The sequence below is a fragment of the Lissotriton helveticus genome, chromosome 2_1 (genome assembly GCF_964261635.1).
Source record: "Lissotriton helveticus chromosome 2_1, aLisHel1.1, whole genome shotgun sequence".
NCBI lineage: Eukaryota > Metazoa > Chordata > Amphibia > Caudata > Salamandridae > Lissotriton > Lissotriton helveticus.
This window is the reverse complement of record NC_136059.1, coordinates 1,062,683,432-1,062,703,247: the sequence shown is the minus strand read 5'-3', so window position 1 is coordinate 1,062,703,247 and position 19,816 is coordinate 1,062,683,432. Positions and strand designations below refer to the sequence as shown.

Sequence of the window (19,816 nt, the reverse complement as noted above, 5' to 3'; positions counted from 1 at the left end):
TCATCACAGACCTACCACTCCTGGTCACCCTAGCGGGGTTCTCCGGGGGGCCTTGGCTCTGCATCTCCTCGCTACTTTCCTCTCTCAGCCCAGCGGCAGCCTCTTCTGTGTTCCTCCTTTGTAAGTCCATATCTGTTTCTTGGTGATCATTCACTCTCCTCTTCTCTGTCAGTTCATCTCTAGCATTTCCTCCTCCATGCTGCTCACCAGTGTCTTGATCCATCTCAATGTTCGGTTCATCCCTATCTTCCCAGTCGTCTCCAAATTGCTTCCATTGCAGGATCTTGTTGCACTTGGCCATGCGGTCTTGGGACCACACATTTCCATCACTCAGCAGGGCCGCCCGATCATATACTTCCTTGACTTGCATGGGCCTGCTGTATTTACTGTCACCTTTCTTCTGTAACGTTGCCAACTTTACTCTGACCCACTCGCCCTGTTCCAATCTTGCTCCTTTCACATTCTTCCGTTTGTTGTAGTGGTTGGTATAGATGGACTGTGCCTTTTCCAGGTTGGCACGTACCACCGCGGGAGACCACTCACTGGTGATAACTTTCTCCTTCCAAACCCGGTTGTCATGGGTGAAGGGCTCACGCCCTCTCAAAATCTGGAATGGGCTGCATCCGGTTCCAGTTGGAGTTATCCTGTAGGCCCATACCATGTTCTCTATGGCTTTCTCCCAATCCTTGTTACCTGAAATCGCAGCTTGTACGGCACCCATCACCACCCTGTTAAAACGTTCCACCAAGCCGTTCCCAGCTGGATGGTAGATGGCTGTGTGTCTGCTCGTGATGCCGTTCCTCTGCATGAATTGGTTCCACCTTTTGGACGTGAATTGGGGGCCATTGTCACTGAGGATGGCCTTGGGGATACCCTCTCTCACGAACGTGTCCGACAGGAATCTTAGAATGTTCTCCGTGTCCATGGTCTCGTCCACCTTCACCTCCGGAGTATCGATCCATGAGGACACATACATATTTCTGAGTGCCCTGGTCATCAAGAATGGGTCCTAATATGTCTATGGATAACTCCTCCCACGGGTTCTGCGGAATTTCGAACTGTCCTAATGCAGGACGCAGGGGTTTGAGCGTCTTGTCAGCTCCTTGGCACTGTGGACACTCTCTGACATGCCTCTCTGCTCTTATGTCCATGCCGGGCCACCAGTAGTTTTGTTTTGCTCTTAATTTCAATTTTCCGATGCCGAGGTGGCCCTCATGTAACATGTCCAGTAACTTGGTGATCAGGTTCCTTGGGGGGATCACTTTGGCTCCTCTATATACAAACACTCCTCTGTCCCCTACCGACAATTCTTCTCTCACTTCATAGTATGGCTTGATGTGTTCACTCACGTGTCGTTTATCTGGCCAGCCCTTGATGATGTACATTTTTACTTCCTTCATGACACTGTCCTCCTCGTATTCATCTGTCCACTCCTGGTAGCTGATGATCTTCTCCTGATCCTCTACTAGGGCTACCAATTCGCCTTGGTTGGAGGGGTCTTCTTCGCCTGGCTCCATGGCCGCTGCCCTGCTCAGGTAGTCTGCTACTCGGTTCCGATTTCCTGGAATGTACTCCACATCATACCTGAATTCGAGTAGTTTCAATGTCATCTTGGATATTCTGGGAGTAGCATTAGCGTGTCCACTAGATGTTAGCACCTTCACCAAGGGCTTATGGTCTGTCCTGAGCAGGAATCGGGTCCCCCAGAGGAACTGCCTGAATCTCGATGTGGCCCACACCACGGCCAACATCTCCTTTTCAATTACACTGTATTTTCTTTCAGTGGCCGTTAATGTCCGGGATGCAAAACTGATCGTCTCCATCTGCCCCTGTCCACGATCTTGCATAAGCACTGCACCCAAGCCTTTATCACTGGCGTCGGTTGTGAGCACCGTGGCGCCCTGTGGGTCATATCCTTTTAGCGGCACTGCTCCCGTGACGTTCTTCTTGATTGTGTCAAACTCACTTTGAGCCTCTGGTGTCCATTGGAAACTGGTGTTCTCCCTGGTCAGCATCCTCATGTGGTGTGTCTTGGAAGCAAAGTGTACCACAAATTTACTGTAGTACTCCGCCATGCCCAGGAATGATCTAACCTCCTCTTTGTTGGTGGGGGGTGGAGCTTCAGCGATTGCCTTCACATTTTCTGCTTTAGGTGTGATGCCTTGTGCCCTAATTTCATGGCCTAGATAGGTCACTGACTCCAGGCCCAGTCGGCATTTTGTCCACTCAGCTGTGAGGCCTTTGATTTCCAGGGTTTTTAGCACCTTTCCCAGCTTCTGATCGTGGTCCATTTTGTCTCGCCCCATCACCAGAATGTCATCCTGGAAATATTGAATGCCCGTCATGTCCCTAAACAGCTGGTGCATTAACTTCTGGAACACGGCGGCTGCTGAGGCCAGTCCAAACGGCATGCGGCGGAACTGGTAGCAGCCAAATGGGGTGATGAATGAAGTGAGTTTTCTGCTATCCGGGTGCAATTCTATTTGGTGGTAAGCGGAGGTCAAATCGATGGTGGAGTACCATTTGACCCCTCTGGTTCTCGCCAACATTTCCTCTATCCTTGGGAGGGGGAATTTTTCCACGACAATGTTCTTGTTTAGCTCCCTCAAGTCAACACAAAGCCTGACCTTTCCGTTGGGCTTCATGACTACCACCAACGGTGCGAGCCATTCCGCACAGGTAATGGGTTCAATTATGCCTTTCCTTTCCAAGTCTTGAAGTTCTGTTTGGACTGCCTCTCTCACCGCTATCGGTACATTCCTAACTTTGTGGGCTACAGGACTGGCGTCGTTCTTGAGTATAATTTTGTGTTGGAATCTCTCCAGTTTTCCCACTGTGCCTCCAAATACCTTTGGATAATTTTCTTTCCACTTCGACAGATTGGGCCATGTGTCCGGTTCTGTGAGCAGGATCTGTTCTTTCCCTCCTGGGTCCAATTTTATTCCCAAGTCACCCTGATCCAGCCATCCCCGTACAGACGGTCCCCTCTCTGAGACGTACAGTTTACACAGTGCTGAACGGCCTCTGAACTCGAACTTTAGGAGCCGGAAGCCCACCATAGGGATGCGGTCGCCATTATATGTGACTGGTCGGATGTCCAGTTTCTCCAACTCAGGTCCTAGCTTAGGTCTGAAGGTGTCGTCCCACACCGCTCTTTGCACAATGGTGTAAGGGGAGCCAGTATCCGCCACCAGGCTGATGGTTATTCCACCCATCTTCATTTCTAGTACTGGTTTGGTTGTCCTCGTCCCCTCCACGCTCAATACCTGGTCATATATGCATAAGACCGTGACTACTCCTTCATCATGGGTCTCGTCCTGGTTTCCCTCTTCTTGGTCAACGTATCGCACCACATTCTTTGACAATTTCTTCTGGCACACTTTCTCGTAATGGCCGATGATGCCGCAGTGCATGCACTTGGCCCTGAATGCGGGACATCTTCTGTCGTGTGCCTCGTGGGACCAACTCCCACACCTGTAGCATGCCTTCTTGGTGTCGTTGCCAGCTTGTTTTCCTTGCTGTCCCGTGCTGCCTTGCCATTTGTTGGGTCATTTTTGCGCGGGGCCCTTGTACTTCTGGTCCCTGCGAGGTTCTTCTTCGTATACCTTGTTTACCATGGCACTGGGTGCTGTGTCTTTCTTGGTAGCGTCGGCGCACCTGCGTGCAAGCTCTGCTCTCTTGACGATGACCATCACATCTTTGAGTGTGGTGTCTCCACTTGCCCACAGCTTGCCTTGAACGTTCGTGCTGGAGGTGTGCATCACTATCTGGTCTTTGATAAACTCCTCCTCCCACTCTCTGTACCTGCACGTGGCCGCTAGTTTCTTCAGGGCCGCTACGTATTCCTCGATCGACTCTCCAGATCGTTGTTTCCTCTGCTGGAAATTGAATCTGTCGACTGATACACATACAGTGGGTCGATAATGTTCATTTAGGTCATCAATGGCATGGGCATACACATCATCGTCCGTGCTATCTCTTTGTTTGGGCACCAGGCTCTTGTATATCCTGAGTCCTTCTGGTCTCAGATTTAGTAGTAGTATGCGTTTCATCCTTTTGGAGTTGAATTCCTCTTCATTTTCATCCTCCAGGACTCCTATGAAGTTGTCTATATATTCTCGCCAGTCCTCCCACTTCATCAGTGGCTCTCCTGGTTTCGGTAGGAACTGGACCGGCGCTATGGCGTACCCCGCTGGTGTGCTCATCTTCTCTCCCTTGCCTGTGGATGCCCTGTCCGCTTTGCTGGTGGGGCTGCCTGGGGTGCTGTCTGCTTCTACTTTGTAGGGTTGCGCCTGGGGACTCTTGGTGTCAGCCCCCTCCTCCTGCTTTGTGGCTGCCAGCTCGCTGCCTCTAGTGTAAGAGGGCTGTTTGGGTTTGGCGCGCTTTTCTGGTTAGTACGCAGTCTATGCGCCGCCCTCCTGCTGACTTCTCTGTTCGGGCAGGTATGGGCTCTGCCACGCTCTTCAGTTTTTTTTTCTTTATGTGCACTTATCTTTGGCCTCGGTCCTGGCTGTGATCCGTTGGCACTACTCGTGTCTTGCGTGGCCTCTCCGGTTCTTGCTGCCACAGGGTCTGTATGTGCTGGAGCTTCCGTGATTCTCTCTCGAGGGTTCTGGTCGCGTCCCGACCTCGTCGCCACTGTAATGTTGCTACTTTCTAATAAATCGATGACCCATTTGTAAGGTAGTACGTTTCTTTATTTCTTACATTTGCTTAACTGAAGAGCGCCGAGCAGGCGCTGTGTCTCTCTCGGAACTCGCGCCTCCACTGCTGGATGCGCGCGCATCTCCTAAGATGGCCGCCGCACGTCACGTCATGACATGACGTGCATCAACTAGTAAGCGCCACTACAGAACCCACAATTGACACTTCCCAATAGAAACGGAATTACCCAGGACGCAGAGAAAAGGCTTCACAGTGCAAATAAAATGGTTGCCACATTTTCGTACTCAAGTTTCATTTCATTTCATTTCATTTTCAATCTTTATTCGGTTTAAAAAACCTTGTAAGATGCAATACATAAAAATCATAACACATCATTATAGTACATAGCAAATAACAGTAGTGGGTAAAAAAATATCATCACATCTTATTTGTGCAAAGTACGCAGAAATCATCTAAACTGGGATTTCACTTCGGCTCACACCATATAGGTTCTCGCAGTTTGATCAGACTCCACAGGTGAGCCTAGGAGGATTCGGAGGCTCACCTTTCTATCTTGGAAAGCATACCTAGTATTTTAGTCCCTTGGGATCACATGCTGCCGGAAATTGGTGAGTTGGATTTGAACTGAAATCCCATACCCCTGTAATTAAACACATAAGGCGTGGCAATGGTGTCAGACCATTAGAGTGACTCTTTTGTGATTTTGAAGATGTTTGAAAAGGATATTCTTGTTGTGAAGGATTGGTCTCATTGTCTAGCAGGAGCCATTAGCCGGTAAGAAAGAGATGAAAGGAATATTGCATCCTTTGTCTGGAAGGATGGATCATTGAGTGTCCGACTCCTCATTGAAACATGTGGTGATTGGCAGTTCAAACCCGGCCAGTCAAACTCGGTATTCTTGCTTTCTCAGGGTCGGCCAACTGAGTACCTTTAATATGGATGAGACTAACTGATTAAGTGTAACATCTGTTGTTTGCAGAGTTTAAAAACTGCAGAAGTGCAGTATGAAGTGCTGTGTACATTAAAGTTATTATTGGGTATTGCTAGGCAGGGTGTTATTCCATAACTCTTTGGCTTTCAAAATACTTTGTTATTATCCTCGGAAGGGTGGCAGGGCACAGAAAGCCATTTTCAAATAGAGCCAAGAAAACACGTTGTATCTTCAGTGTAAGAAACAATGAGCAACAATAGTGGTGCAGACAGACTGGTGTGTGAATGTGCTGTATGGATAATATTTATATGGCCTGGCTTCGGCACGCACAGATCCTGCACAGTTCTGAGCAGGGTCAGACTGACCTGTAATAACAGCAGTAATGCCAGGCGGGCTAGGGTCCTTTGAAGCTCTTGGGCCCACATCCCTGCTAGCTTCAAGCTGCTTCAGCATTGGTGTCTGCATACTTCTTTCAACACTACTCTAAAAGGGACAGTGCAGCTCTACAAATGTGGTAATAAGAACGTCTGTATACTCCCCCCTCCACTTTATCTCCCATATAAACAAATGCAGAACCCTCACGGGCCCCTTATTCATTTTGTGTAGGACTGTGAGGGGCATTTGGCTCCTCGGGCCCCCTCACATTTTGCAGAATGACTCAAGAAAGCATATCTAAATATAAGGTTCGTTAAGGTGGTGAGATGTCCATCAGTATATTTACAAGACATGCACGTGGCTATCACAAGAGTCTTTTCGGTCTAACAGTAAGTAAACATATAGGGATAATATTAATCATTTATCCGTTTGTCTCCTTGATCTACAGTTCGAGATCTACCCTCTGTTATATTTATCATATTAAAGGGATATCAGCACTGAGGATTGGGCATTTCAGTGACAAGTTAAACTGAATTCACATTTTGGTCAGAGAGGACACAATACGTCTGTTCGACAGATATAGTGGCAGGCGGTTAGATCCATGGAAGACATTCTCTGTCACAACTTACTATGAGATTAAAACCCATGGGCACATTTAATACACTCAGCACTGAATTCAAAAACGTTATTTTTGACAGATTGGTCCTACTTCTGACATGATCTTTAGACAAACACAATTCAGAAGCCTATCTGTGTGCAAATACAAGAGAAAGCAAGTTTTCAGTGTTTTGTTTGTACAAGCTGATGTGGTCACTACTGAACACTCATAAATGCAGTGGGTCCTGACACTGACAACTATGAAGGAAGGCAGACTACACTGCCAGGGGCGTGCCAACATGATTTCCTTTCAATTATGAACATAAAAACATGAGTGGAAGAAAACTGTGAAGAACCCTAGGGATATGCATGTTGACATACACATTGGAGACACTGCTTGACATGTAATACAGCGTTTACGTGAAAGTAAAATTGTCATAAGAAACAAAGAAAAAAAAATGTCAAGCAGCAAGGAACTTGTTGTTGGAGGAGTGTGAATGCCACCATATAGGTGGTGACAGACACACGAAACATAAGTAATGTATTGTGTATTGGAATGAAACACTGCGCAACCTCCAATCGAAGACCCTAAAGATTTTCTACCTTTCTTTTTCTTTGTAATTCAGTTTATTTGTTTTCTTCGGATTGAGTCACATTGCAATCAGCAGGGTGTTTTTTTAACATTGAATCTACAGTCAAACTAATGTGCAAATTATTGTGATAAATGGAATACTAGCAAAGGAGTAATCCTGTAGTTTTATGTCTGGCGATAGTCAAAACCTTTTGATTTTACTAAAATTATATGTATAATATAAACCCAAAAATAATTTCTTAACAGCACACTTTGAGTACAGTGCCACATGTGGCTGCACCTGTCACACTGCGCTAAAGCTGGCCCTGTTGAAACCTGTTTTTTAGGACTAAGAAAGAAAAGCGAGTTTAGCACTAAGTGCTATGTAAAAACAACGTACTGAAAATCATAAACCCGCACTTCAGTCTCTCCTACCTCATCACCACACTGCTACGAGTCGTGCCCCTTAGTATGATAACCTTGCCTTGAAGATTATCTCTCAAGATATTGTAACACTTGTCACATATGATCACAAAACAAACACAACACCCTTCTAGCTACACACCCTATTTGGTGTAGCTTGCTGCCTATGTACATAAGTGCTTCGGTGCCCCACACAAGGGTAGTTGTCAGGGCTGGCTTTAGGGCGGTGCAACAGATGCAGTCGCGCCTATGCTTTATTTGTGGGGGAGGGGTTGACCAGCAGTTTTCAAACAACAAGAAAAATATCAAACGGGCAAAATCAGGGTTTTGTCCAGTGCAGTTTTGACCCATCATAAAGTAGGGCAGAAGGTAACTATAGAACGTGTTTACGTCACAGAAATGTATTTTATGTGGATAGCTCAAAGGGTAACTGATTTTGTCACAGAGATCCTTTTGTTACTTGCAGTTCATAAGTTACAATCCTAATATAGCACAGTGAGCTATAATCTGCAGTGGCGGCTCCTCTGCTAAGGTGGAGGAGCGTTGCCCCACTGCTTTTTAGCAGTGACATAAAGAGAAAATAAAATGATAATCACTTGCATTATTATGATTTTATTTTCTTCTACTTCTGCAGCTTTGTGTGAGGGTGCGTGGGCAGGGGAGGAGTGGTAGCAACCTCCCGAGTGCACAATGACTGCTTGGCCGGCCGTCTCGGGCCGCCCAAAACAGTCTTGCGCACTTTGCATGTTCTCCATGAAGGCTTCATTACATCCTGCGTGAAGAACATACCCAGGCTCCCAGTCAGCGTCTGAGCGCCGAAACACACCTCTCAGACCAATGACAATGCTGCTGATGCAGCGTTGTGATTGGCTGACTGGGAACTTGGATTTGCTTCCTGTTCAGGGCAGCGAGGGAGGACTACGGAGGAGAGTCACGGCGAGAAGGTACGTTTTTATTTGATCTTTTGCTGCCCGCTTCCCCTGCTTACCCGTTCCTGCCCCCGCCCACCCCCACCTCCTATCCGTACTGGCCGCCTCTGATAAACTGTCATCAAAGAGCTTCATGCAAAATGATAGTGCAGGTTAGGATGTTGTATTTTCATTCTCTTAATGTTGCTAAAAAGGATTTGTTTGGTTAGAAATACATTCTTATTAATGGAGCCAATGCCAACCACTGTGGTAATTTTTAAACCCTGAGTTTATGCTTCTCCGGACAAGGCGCGCAACACCCATTGGACTCAAAGGGCTTCAGCCCACCCCCCATCGCGTGTGTCAGCCCGGGATGAGACAGCATCCCGGGCACACACACAGCCGCACCTGAGTACGTAACAGGTCTTTAAAATACCTTTTGCTTGTAAATGAGGCTTTGGTGTTTTTCACCCCTTCTTAGAGCCACTGCAGCTCCACTCTGCGTTTTGCTTGAAGAATCAGCCACCCCCAAAATGTTTTCTTAGCGCCCCCCCCCCCCTCCGAAATTTCGCTCTAGTTTCGCCTTTGCTCCGGACCACACACTCTTAAAATACAGCACTTACTGGCATGGATGGCATGTGATACCTACACCTTTTAATCTTCACTGCCTTAGGTAACATTTCCTCAATATACTGATTTACATACATATGATTTATTATCTCTGTATAATGTGTGTGTGATGTAAAGTGCCCTGACACACTACAGCGGTGTGAGTAGCGCTATAAAACAAATTGAATACGCGTGAGAGAGGGGCTGTGGAGAGAAGAGGGGCACTGTAGGAGGGTGGAAGTAAGGGAATCCGTGGAAAAGGAGGTCATTGGAGTAGTGCCAAACAAAGATTGTCTCAACAGGCGCCACCAGCTCTAAAGTTCACCTAGCACTAAGCGCTTTGTAAATGTTCAAGACCATTGCCAGTGACCAACACGAACTTCCAAATGGGTATGCGAGCATATAAGGCTCTGTATCTAAGGTACCTACGTGAATAGCACTGTTTACTAGTGACAATGCTAGAAGGAAAGAAAATACATTTTTTTCAAACAAGCGTAATATTAAAAAAATCCATTGCAATAGCGACATCTACTGTCCATTGATCATTGATGCAAGCAAAACATACATTCTAAGCATACGAACCATGCCTGGCACCAAAGATAGCCGAGTACTTGAGACTTTAATCGTAACAAAAATAAGTGCAGGGTACAAGGCAATTTTCTGGAAGACGCTGTGAGTGACACCTCCCAATCCCTGTGGCAGTGTTACCTACATACTAGCTCACTCATTCAGGTGGGACAGTCTGGATTATTGCAGGTCATTTTATGGTATACTGATGAAATGAACTTGCTGTTATTATTATGTTTTTGAAAATATGTGGAACTGTTTAACGCTCTCCTTTGTTTAAAAATGGAAAGACAGTGCCACCGTGTGGTGAACTGTCATAAGTAAGCATGGATTCATTCATTCGCGGACTTCTTAATACATCGCAATTTCAAAGAGTGCACTAAAATGAGTAGAGGTAGCAGGCCGTGAAACACTTTCAGAGCGCTGGAGAAAGTTTTAGGAAAAAACACTGGGTCTCAAGAAGCGTGGGAGTGCTGCGGGGCGGCGGAAGGCAGGGTCGGTGTTAGTAAACTCAGGCATACGGCCGAACGGAGTTCAGCTAATAAATAAATAAATGAAACAAATTTCATTGCGTGAGCTGCAATGCAGCGATGTAATGCGGCGTGAGCAATTAAATTCATTTTATTTTTTTTACCCTGCACCTCCCCCGCCCCGCAGCACTCCCACGAGGAGCCGCGACTGTGACAACTTCCAGGGGATACAAAAGGGGGTGGTGATGGACGGAGCATCTGAACCAATCAACATGGCTATATGCAAATCAGTCTGACCCTGTGCCTCATGAGAACAGTCCAGCCCGAACTGCCAAGCCATGCCTTCCCTGGACCGGAAACAAGCTTCCGAGGACCGGTTTCTGCCATTACAGCCGTCTTCAGCCCGGCTTGCTTGAATCCAGTGGCAAAGTGAGCAGTCAAAAGATCTGGGTTTGACCCTTCAAGCAAGCCGAGCTGAAGACGGCTGTAATGCCAGAAACCGGTCCTCGGAAGCTTGTTTCCGGTCCAGGGAAGGCATGGCTTGGCAGTTCGGGCTGGACTGTTCCCATGAGGCACAGGGTCAGACTGATTTGCATATAGCCATGTCTGAACTGGGGTGGCAGAGTGGGCTAAAGAACGGTGATGGGTCAAACCCAGATCTTTTGACTGGGTGTGAGTGTTTGATTGGTTCAGATGCTGTGTCCGTCACCACCCCCTTTTGTACCGCTTTTGGCCGCCATAAGTGTGGCAGGGTATGCTCAGCCGTGAGTCCCTTGCTCACTTTGCCACTGGATTCAAGCAAGCCGGGCTGAAGACGGCTGTAATGCCAGAAACCGGTCCTCGGAAGCTTGTTTCCGGTCCAGGGAAGGCATGGCTTGGCAGTTCGGGCTGGACTGTTCCCATGAGGCACAGGGTCAGACTGATTTGCATATAGCCATGTCTGAGCTGGGGTGGCAGAGTGGGCTAAAGAACGGTGATGGGTCAAACCCAGATCTTTTGACTTGGTGTGAGTGTTTGATTGGTTCAGATGCTCCGTCCATCACCACCCCCTTTTGTACCACTTCCAGGGGATGTCACATTCCTATTCTTGAAGGGGATTTGCTATTGCCTTTGACAAAAGTAAATCTCTGATCTTTCCCTGGGTGGGAATGGTCTGAGAAAAAAATCGCATATGTGACTTTGGATCAGTGATCGAAGTGGGCAGGATCGGCTGGGCACGGCGTGCCCCTACTTCTTTAATTTTAAGGATTCGGTTCCCCTACTTTTTTATTTTGAAAATGCGCCCCAGGACGCAAAAATTCACCACTGCCTATAAATAAAGCTTGGCGTTCCTGGCGCTCGAGATGGGTGGGCCGGCAGAGAAGTAACAGGACAATATTTTTTACTTTTTGCCCAGAGAAGACAAATACAGTGTCTACTTCTGGTCTGCCGCTTCAGCTCTCCCCCACACTCTTTCCTTCTTCCCTCTCTTTCTGTCTAGCAGTTCTTCTCTTACTGAAAACCGCGACTTCAAGACAGGGCTTTCAAACTCTTTCCTCTCCTTTCTTTTATGTGCTCCCCTGTGAAATGGATCCAAAAAAGAAAACACTTTTGCTGGAAATGTCGTATTTTTCTGACATTTTAATTCCGAAGTGCAGCATCAGGAATAATAGGTTACAAATATGAAAAATAAATAAATAACTAAATAAAGTAAGACAGAGTGGTAGCAAACTGGCCAGATTGATTTAGTCACACCCTAACACATTAGCGCTACTTTTACAGAGTTTGCCAGTGATGCTCTATTTTTGTTTTCTTGTCTTTGTTTTCCCTGGGCTTGCAACTAGTGCACCAATCCTGAAGGTACTGCAATATGTGGATTGGAAAACAAAATGCGTGCTGCGGCTCTGCGTCCAGGGATGTGGTCTTTTTACCATACTGCTTACGTTTTGTAAGAATATAAGCAATGGACATTGAAATGGGTCCATTATGGGCCCTGTAGTCATGTCGTTAACTTTTCAGGCAAAGGCACTCTGATTTCTGAATAGTGAGTGTAAAAGCGTTAAGGTAACCATGTTGTTCCTGCTTACATTTCACATGGTTTGCTAGAGTTTGCATTCCCTATGAGTGTGTGCTTTTTCCAGGATGTTGTTCTATTTTTTTTGTAGGCCGTATATTGCTCCTGTCTAGTACGTCATTTTAATTGTGCCGCATTCAGGAGTTTATAGCCAGAAACAATTGGGTTGTAGTTGAAGGCAGTGTGAGTTTTTCTCGGCGGGCAGTAAGGTGTTCAGTGGGGGAGAGGATGTGGCACTATGGCCAGAGCTACTGAATTTGAAACTGGGGAACCAGGGTCAACCTTAATAAAATTGTAGATTTTTTTTACATCTATATTTGTAACTTCGATATTTTTTATTCAATATTTTTGTACCTACCTGTTTAAGTATAAGGAGTCGATATTTTTGCATTCTATATTTTTTTCGATATTTTTACATCAATGTTTTTAACATTGATATTCTATCAGTGAACCCATGAATCTATATAGACACATGTAGGAGGCACTGAGGTCTTCGATAGTGATATATTGAAGGAGAAACGAGCTAGCCTGGCATCGCACAGTGTCTTAGGAAACATTGAATGTTGAAATGGCGATGGCCTTTAAGAAATTGCGCCAAGACTATAATCATTCAGAGAAGAAATGTACATAAATACGATCCAACATGCTGAAATATATGTCCAAACATGCAGTTTTGATGTTTTGGGCCTCCTAGGCTGAGAGAATTACAATTGTAAAGATGCTGTAGTAGAAGGGACCTGTGGCTTCAACTCATCTCTTACAAATGGAGACAGGGGAGTTTAATGTTTTTCTGACTGAGTGCTTCCTACAGCAAATAGATTCCTTCTTTGTGCAAGATCACCTTATGTCAATTCTGTGAGGGGGGAGAGAGAAGGGGAAGTTGAATATCTTGCTTGCTTTACCGCATCAGTTATGCACATATGTACCTCTTATCTTTAAAATGCTATTAAACATTATAGGAAAAATAACTATGAATGTGCTTACCTCCATGAGAGATTACTTTTTTATAAGGATCTATGACTTTCATATCAATCCTCTGCTCCTGCTCTCCAATTACTACGGTTCTCCATAGCCTGTTGTCCTCTCGCTCCTCTTTAGCAGTGTATTCTGGGATAGATTCAGAATCCTCCTGGAGAACACCCTTGGTGGTAGAGTGGTCTTCTAAAATAAGAGCGGAAGAACATACATGACATTGTAAGACTCGCAAACACAATATAGTACGTCTTTCCTGATAATATTAAGGCGTGTGAGACTTTGAAGTGATATAGGAAGGAAATAGACAGTTTTTCCATCATAAGACTCCAACACTATTTATGATTCTGATTAAATGGAAGCTCTGAATGCTGAGTGGCTTGTCTTACAAAGATGATCACGGCAATGTTTCAGAAATAAATATTTTTTAATCTACTACATGCATTTAACATAACAGACACATCACCATATGACAACCACGACTCACAATTTATACAAGCCGCTGTCTAAATCACGTGAGCCCTCTGAAACGTTATTTATTAGGCCTAATTCACCATACGAGCCTCTCAATGAGTGTCTACAGAACTCAATCTAGAAGAGTGAGGTTTCAGGGGTGAAAAAAGACCCGTAATTCATGTACATAAGTAATGAGGATATTAATTCTAAAATGTATTTTTAATTGTAATAATGTATGCTTGTAACCACAGGTATGTAGCTTTGTACTTCCTATGTCTTTTAAAGAACTATAGTTAGACATAAATGTAGTGTCCTAAATATAGTTTACAAAAATAGCATCCCATTTGGTGTAAAATGTATTCTAATAACTCTAATGGGTCAATATTTTAGTAGGCAATATTTAGGGCACATAATTTATGTTAGAGGATATTCTGATAACAATAGTCTTCTGCCATACCGTTACCTGCTAGCATTAGTCAGTATAATATGAGTGAGCTACTTTGGCTCAAGTGCATGTCTTATACACCTACATACTTATTCAAAGTCACTCTTGGAGAGTATTTTGAGGGGTGTGTGAGAGGAAGGTCGGGGAATTCCTATGAGGAAACATATGACCCATATTGAAGCAGTTATCCTGGCAACCAACGGTGAGGAATTGCACTTTAAAGGCCTGGTCTAGTTCACAGTAGACTAGGTAAGTACCAGGGCTGAGCCTTCAGCACCATGGAGAGAGCTCCTAATCACACTTTGAGGCCTCTGTCCTCCCAGGTACCTGAGCACCTAGGGAAATAAGGTACCTCCTCCCGAAACCTCCCTCCTTCAACTCCCTGTTAGACTGTGGGTGCGCAGGCCACGGATTACATTAATGAGTGTGTTTCATGGAACATAATACAATATAACATAACATAAACTAACACAAGCTGGGGTGTAAATTGGTAGTCCTTTAACCCCTTACGTGCTCCCGTCGGCCAACGGCTGTCGTGAGCACGACCTCCGCAGTGCTGCACTAGTCCTTTGGCCGACGCGGCCCCACCCACTTATTAAAACCGCAGCACCGCGGCAGAATTTGCGCTGCGGTTAAGCGGCTAAAACGTTTGGAAAGCATTTCCCACATGTTCAAGACTCCCTAACACCCCTGAGAGTTCCACATGTACGTGCTGTATCAAATGCAGGAAAGAGCACCAATTAGTTCAGCATTCACCGGGAAGGAGTGCTGAAAGACAAGACGTTAGGGAAAATATTTTTAAGTGAAACAAAGAAGGATTACTGAAATTAAATTCACAATTTGTATATTTCATAACTAGTTTACTGGTTGAATTAAATGCTTGTTCCTGTGACAGTTGTGAGTTCGCCCTGCTTGAGAAGGAATATTTCGGGAATATCCCCAAACAGGTATAATGTATGAATAAAAATAGGTACTACTTGAATCTGTTAACATTTCTGATTGTCTATGCAAACTCCATACCCAATTTGACTCACTTTACCCACTACCAGCAGCCTTTTGATTGTGGAATTTCAACTGCAAATGAAGCCAGAATTTATGTTAAGTTACAAAATGCTCACTTGTTCTTGTTATCCGTAGTCAGCGCTTTGTATTATTAAGGTTTAGACTAAACCTCATCCCCTGTATGCTGGGCTACCCTTCTGGCATTTTTTCTAAGCAAGCCCTGCTTCCCTGTCCGTTCTATGGAGTATCGAGTCAATCAAACCTTCATATCTTTTTTTCTGTAAATGTTACACAGTATATTGTAAAACTTATATTTTACCTATCATGCGCAAATACAAATTCAGGCAATGCCGACCAGGATTATATTTCTTTACAAATGCTTCATGACCACTATGTCTGTTACTGTGTAATAACCTTTTTATGTTTTTCACAACAAATTAGGAGATTACAACAGGAGTTAAGATCAATATGTTTAAATTTATTTCTGTTATTTGCTATTATATGGATTTTTAAAAATATTTATTCATGATATTTTATTATCATGTATGACGTCAGATATAGCCCTGAGTGTTGTGTAACAACATAGTTCAGAAATATAATCCTTTCTTTGGACATTGCTAGTAATCTCCAGATGTATAATTTTTTTAAACAAAAATATTGCCAGTATCATGTATGCATGTATGTATTGTGCACTTATATAGCGCGAACTGCCACCCAAAGGGTATCCTGGCGCTTTTGACTCTACTGAACCATCTACACAGACACGCTATTTAAGCTGTCCTGGGGAAAAGATGAGTTTTCAAACTTTTCTTGAAGGATGGGAGATCCTCCAAGCTCCTCAAGGACAGAGGGAGGGAATTCCAGAGCTTGGCAGCTGCATAACCAAAAGACCGACCCCCCATCCGTAGCCTATGGATCCTCGGAACCACGACCAGATGTAATGAGGAGGAGGGTAAAGGTCTCACTGCATGGTACCAAGAAAAGAGGTTCTGTAACATGGCTGGACCCTGGTCATGTAGAGCCTTAAAGACCAGGCAGGATGATTTAAAAAGAATTCGCTGTTGGACTGGCAGCCAATGAAGATCTTTAAGTGCAAGGGACAAGGAGGCAGCGCGAGGCCTGGAAAGAGCTAGCTTTGCAGCCATGTTTTGGATGCGCTGCAGCTTAATAATCAAGTTACCAGGGGCCCCCAGAAGCAATGCATTACAATAATCTATCCTACTAAGGATAATGCCACGCACCACCTCTGGTCTAGCCTGGAGTGGCAACAGGGGGAGAATTTTCCGTAAGGTGTGGAGCAGCAGCATGCAAGTAGAAATGGTTTTATTAACAAAGCCGTCCAACTGAAGGTTAGAGTTAAACATAACTCCAAGGTTACGGGCAGAATCCACCGCCGCCACATTACCCAAGGAGGAAGAAGGCCAGAAATCGGTCGGCAGAGCACGCGGAACACGATCCGAGGAGCAGTGGAGTACCTCGGTCTTGGAACTATTAAATTGAAGGGAGTTGTTTCTCAACCAATCAGCCGTTGCAGCCATGCAGCGATGGAAGGTTTCTGTAGACACCGCATCTTTTCCTTCAAGGGAAAAGATGAGCTGGGTGTCATCGGCATAGTTGATCACTGAAATGCCAAAAGATTTGATACATTTTATCAGAGGGCACAAGTACAGATTGACAAGATGGGGCTGATCGCAGACCCCTGGGGAACGCCCTGTCCCACTCTCCTAATGCCTGAACGAAAGGGTGGTAATGCCTCCACCTGATGCCTATTCTGAAGGTAAGAAATCATCCAGTCCCGTGCCAGACTTGTTACCCCGGCCTCCTCCAGCCTGTTGATGAGAATGGGGTGGCTGACCATGTCGAACGCAGCCGACATGTCGAGCAGCACTAAGAAGGCTGCTCGACCATTGTCGACCCGCGATCGAAGGTTGTCCAACACGACCACCAGCGCCGACTCCGTACCATGAGCTGGCCGGAAGACGAACTGGGCCATCTCCAGACAGATGTTACTTTCCAAGAAGCTGGAAAGAGACCGGGTCACAAGTTTTTCCACGATCTTAAACGGAAAAGGGAGCAATGAGATTGGCCGATAATTAGACAAACAGGTGGGGTCAAGTGTAGGCTTCTTTAGGAGAGGGGAGACCACCGCTAGCTTCCAGCTATCAGGAACCATAGCCGTGCTAAAAGACTGATGACAGATGGAATATAAAGGTTGGAAAATTTCTTTCTGAAAGAATTTCCAGTATTTATGGGGAAGTGGATCCAGAGGAGAGCCCGAAGACACCCCACTTGCTAATGTACAGAACTCATCGAAAGAGGGAAGAGTAAAGCACTCCAACCGACGGTGAGCTGTCTGTTCTTCGCGTTCAACAAGAGCAGGAGAGGACACAGAGATATCCGGAGGTTGAAGATCAAGCGTGCCTGAAGTAGTGAGGGCACTTAGGATATTTGCAATTTTATCCTCAAATGCTTTTGCCAGCGAGTCGCAGAGGGATTGTGAGGCTGGGATGTTATTCGCCGCGCAGTTAGGCCTGACGAGGTCGTTTACTATTTTAAACAAAGTCTGCGCTTTGTTAGTTGCTTGTGTCAGCGTGACCTCAAAATATTTCGCTTTGGCACATTTAATCTGGGCTTTGTATTCCAGCAGTGCTGATTTATATAGAGATTTAGTAGTCTCAGAGTAGGACTTCCTCCAAACCATTTCTGCCTGTTTACACCGATGTTTCAGTTGGAATAGGTTGGTTGAATACCATGGCATGACTGGTCTGCGTTTAACTTTAGGTTGCCGTAAAGGAGCCAGTGTGTCCAGCGAGTTGGTAATTTGCTGGCACAAGTTAGAATAGCTCGCTTCGACATTCTCCTTCAAGCCAAAACCCCCAGAAAGCAGGAGAGGGTGGTCAGGGAGATGCAGGAGTTTAGACCACTGCCTGTTCGCTGTGATGGTATTCACCCCATTCCTTCTGAAAGATTCTGCAGGGAGGTAGAGGGAAAAACGAACTAGTGCGTGGTCTGTCCAACATTGAAAGGCAATTTCCCTAATTACCACCAGGGAGACTTCTGAGAAGACCAGATCCAAAGCATGACCCTTCGTGTGGGTCTGGGAAAGTACCAGCTGTTGCAGCTGAAGGTTGCCACAGGCCTGGCACAGTTCCCTGTAGGCTGCGCCCAGAGGCCCATCAGGCCACAGATTGAAGTCCCCTAGGATGAGTAGTCTGGTATGCGAGTTCGAGAGATCGTAAATTAAGTCTACCAGATATGGTAACTTGGATAATGCACAACCCGGCGGTCTGTAGCAGAGCAGCCCAGATTGTAAAACCCCTTTATGTCCTTTGAGCGAGAAACCCGTGAGTACAAACCCTTGGACCGCTTTGACCTCGAATAGGGAGATGGCCAAGGAGTCTCTAAAAATGAGCCCTATTCCTCCACCTCTGTTCCCCACCCTCGGGCAATGCATGATTTTATAGCCCGGTGGACAGGCCAGTCCAAGTTCTACATTGCTGTCTGCTCGGGTCCATGTCTCAGTTAAAAAAAGCACATCCAAACCATAGGAATCTATGAGGAGTGCTATTTCAGCATGATGTTTGCAAAGTGAGCGGACGTTAAGCAGGCCACAGGACAGCGCTTCTGATTTACCAGAGTTGGTGTTCAGCACTTGACTAACCTGGGGACGTAACTGCATAAGCTCAGTCCTAGAGTATGTGACGGGAGATGAAGAAACAGAGGCAGCGTGACTGACACTAGGCGCGACCGGTGCGCAAACGGGCTTACCTCTGGCGCACCTCCGGCGCGCCTATGGCGCGCCCGCTGCGCGTCAACGCTGCGCGCTTGGGCGTGGCACATCTTACATGACCGTTAAGCGCAGGATTCCACACCCAAGATGGCGCCCGTTATTCGGCACCTCCTGGCTACCCACACCCAAGATGGCGGCGAAAATACCGCGATGCGCTTCCAAGGAGTCCTGAGTCCTAAGTCCCGCAAAATGCGAGTGGCGGTACAATTATAGTGCAGGTATGATCTAAATACAACCCCTGAAGATGTCCCCAGCACGAAAAGGCGACTGCGTCCTAGGTCGAGCAGCGCAGTGGTGCAAGTGCACGTGAAGTGAATTTAAAAAGTATAAAACAGCATGGGAGCAGCTTGCGCGAGCGTGCAGTAGCAGTTAGAGTTTACCTGAGCTGAGGGAGTTTCCGCTTAAATAGACTCTTCTGAGCGCGGGATTCCTGCGAGGATGACCTCTGGCCCCACACCCAAGATGGCGCCCGTTATTCGGCACCTCCTGGCTACCCACACCCAAGATGGCGGCAAAAATACCGCGATGCGCTTCCAAGGAGTCCTGAGTCCTAAGTCCCGCAAAATGCGAGTGGCGGTACAATTATAGTGCAGGTATGATCTAAATACAACCCCTGAAGATGTCCCCAGCACGAAAAGGCGACTGCGTCCTAGGTCGAGCAGCGCAGTGGTGCAAGTGCACGTGAAGTGAATTTAAAAAGTATAAAACAGCAAGGGAGCAGCAGCAGCTTGCGCGAGCGTGCAGTAGCAGGTAGAGTTTACCTGAGCTGAGGGAGTTTCCGCTTAAATAGACTCTTCTGAGCGCGGGATTCCTGCGAGGCCGATCTCTGGCCCCACACCCAAGATGGCACCCGTTATTCGGCACCTCCTGGCTATCCACACCCAAGATGGCGGCAAAAATACCGCGATGCGCTTCCAAGGAGTCCTGAGTCCTAAGTCCCGCAAAATGCGAGTGGCGGTACAATTATAGTGCAGGTATGATC

At 46.2% G+C, this 19,816-nt stretch overlaps 1 protein-coding gene across 1 annotated transcript in view; it reads right to left on the bottom strand.

Annotated features, from left to right (window-relative positions):
• The window catches only part of PRUNE2 (prune homolog 2 with BCH domain), a 1,307,647-nt gene that overhangs the window by 219,516 nt on the left and 1,068,315 nt on the right, over window positions 1–19,816 (bottom strand). Inside the window, exon 12 of the mRNA XM_078677810.1 lies at window positions 13,154–13,330. Coding sequence (XP_078533936.1) covers window positions 13,154–13,330 — 177 coding nt within the window. The remainder of the gene's footprint in view (window positions 1–13,153; window positions 13,331–19,816) is intronic.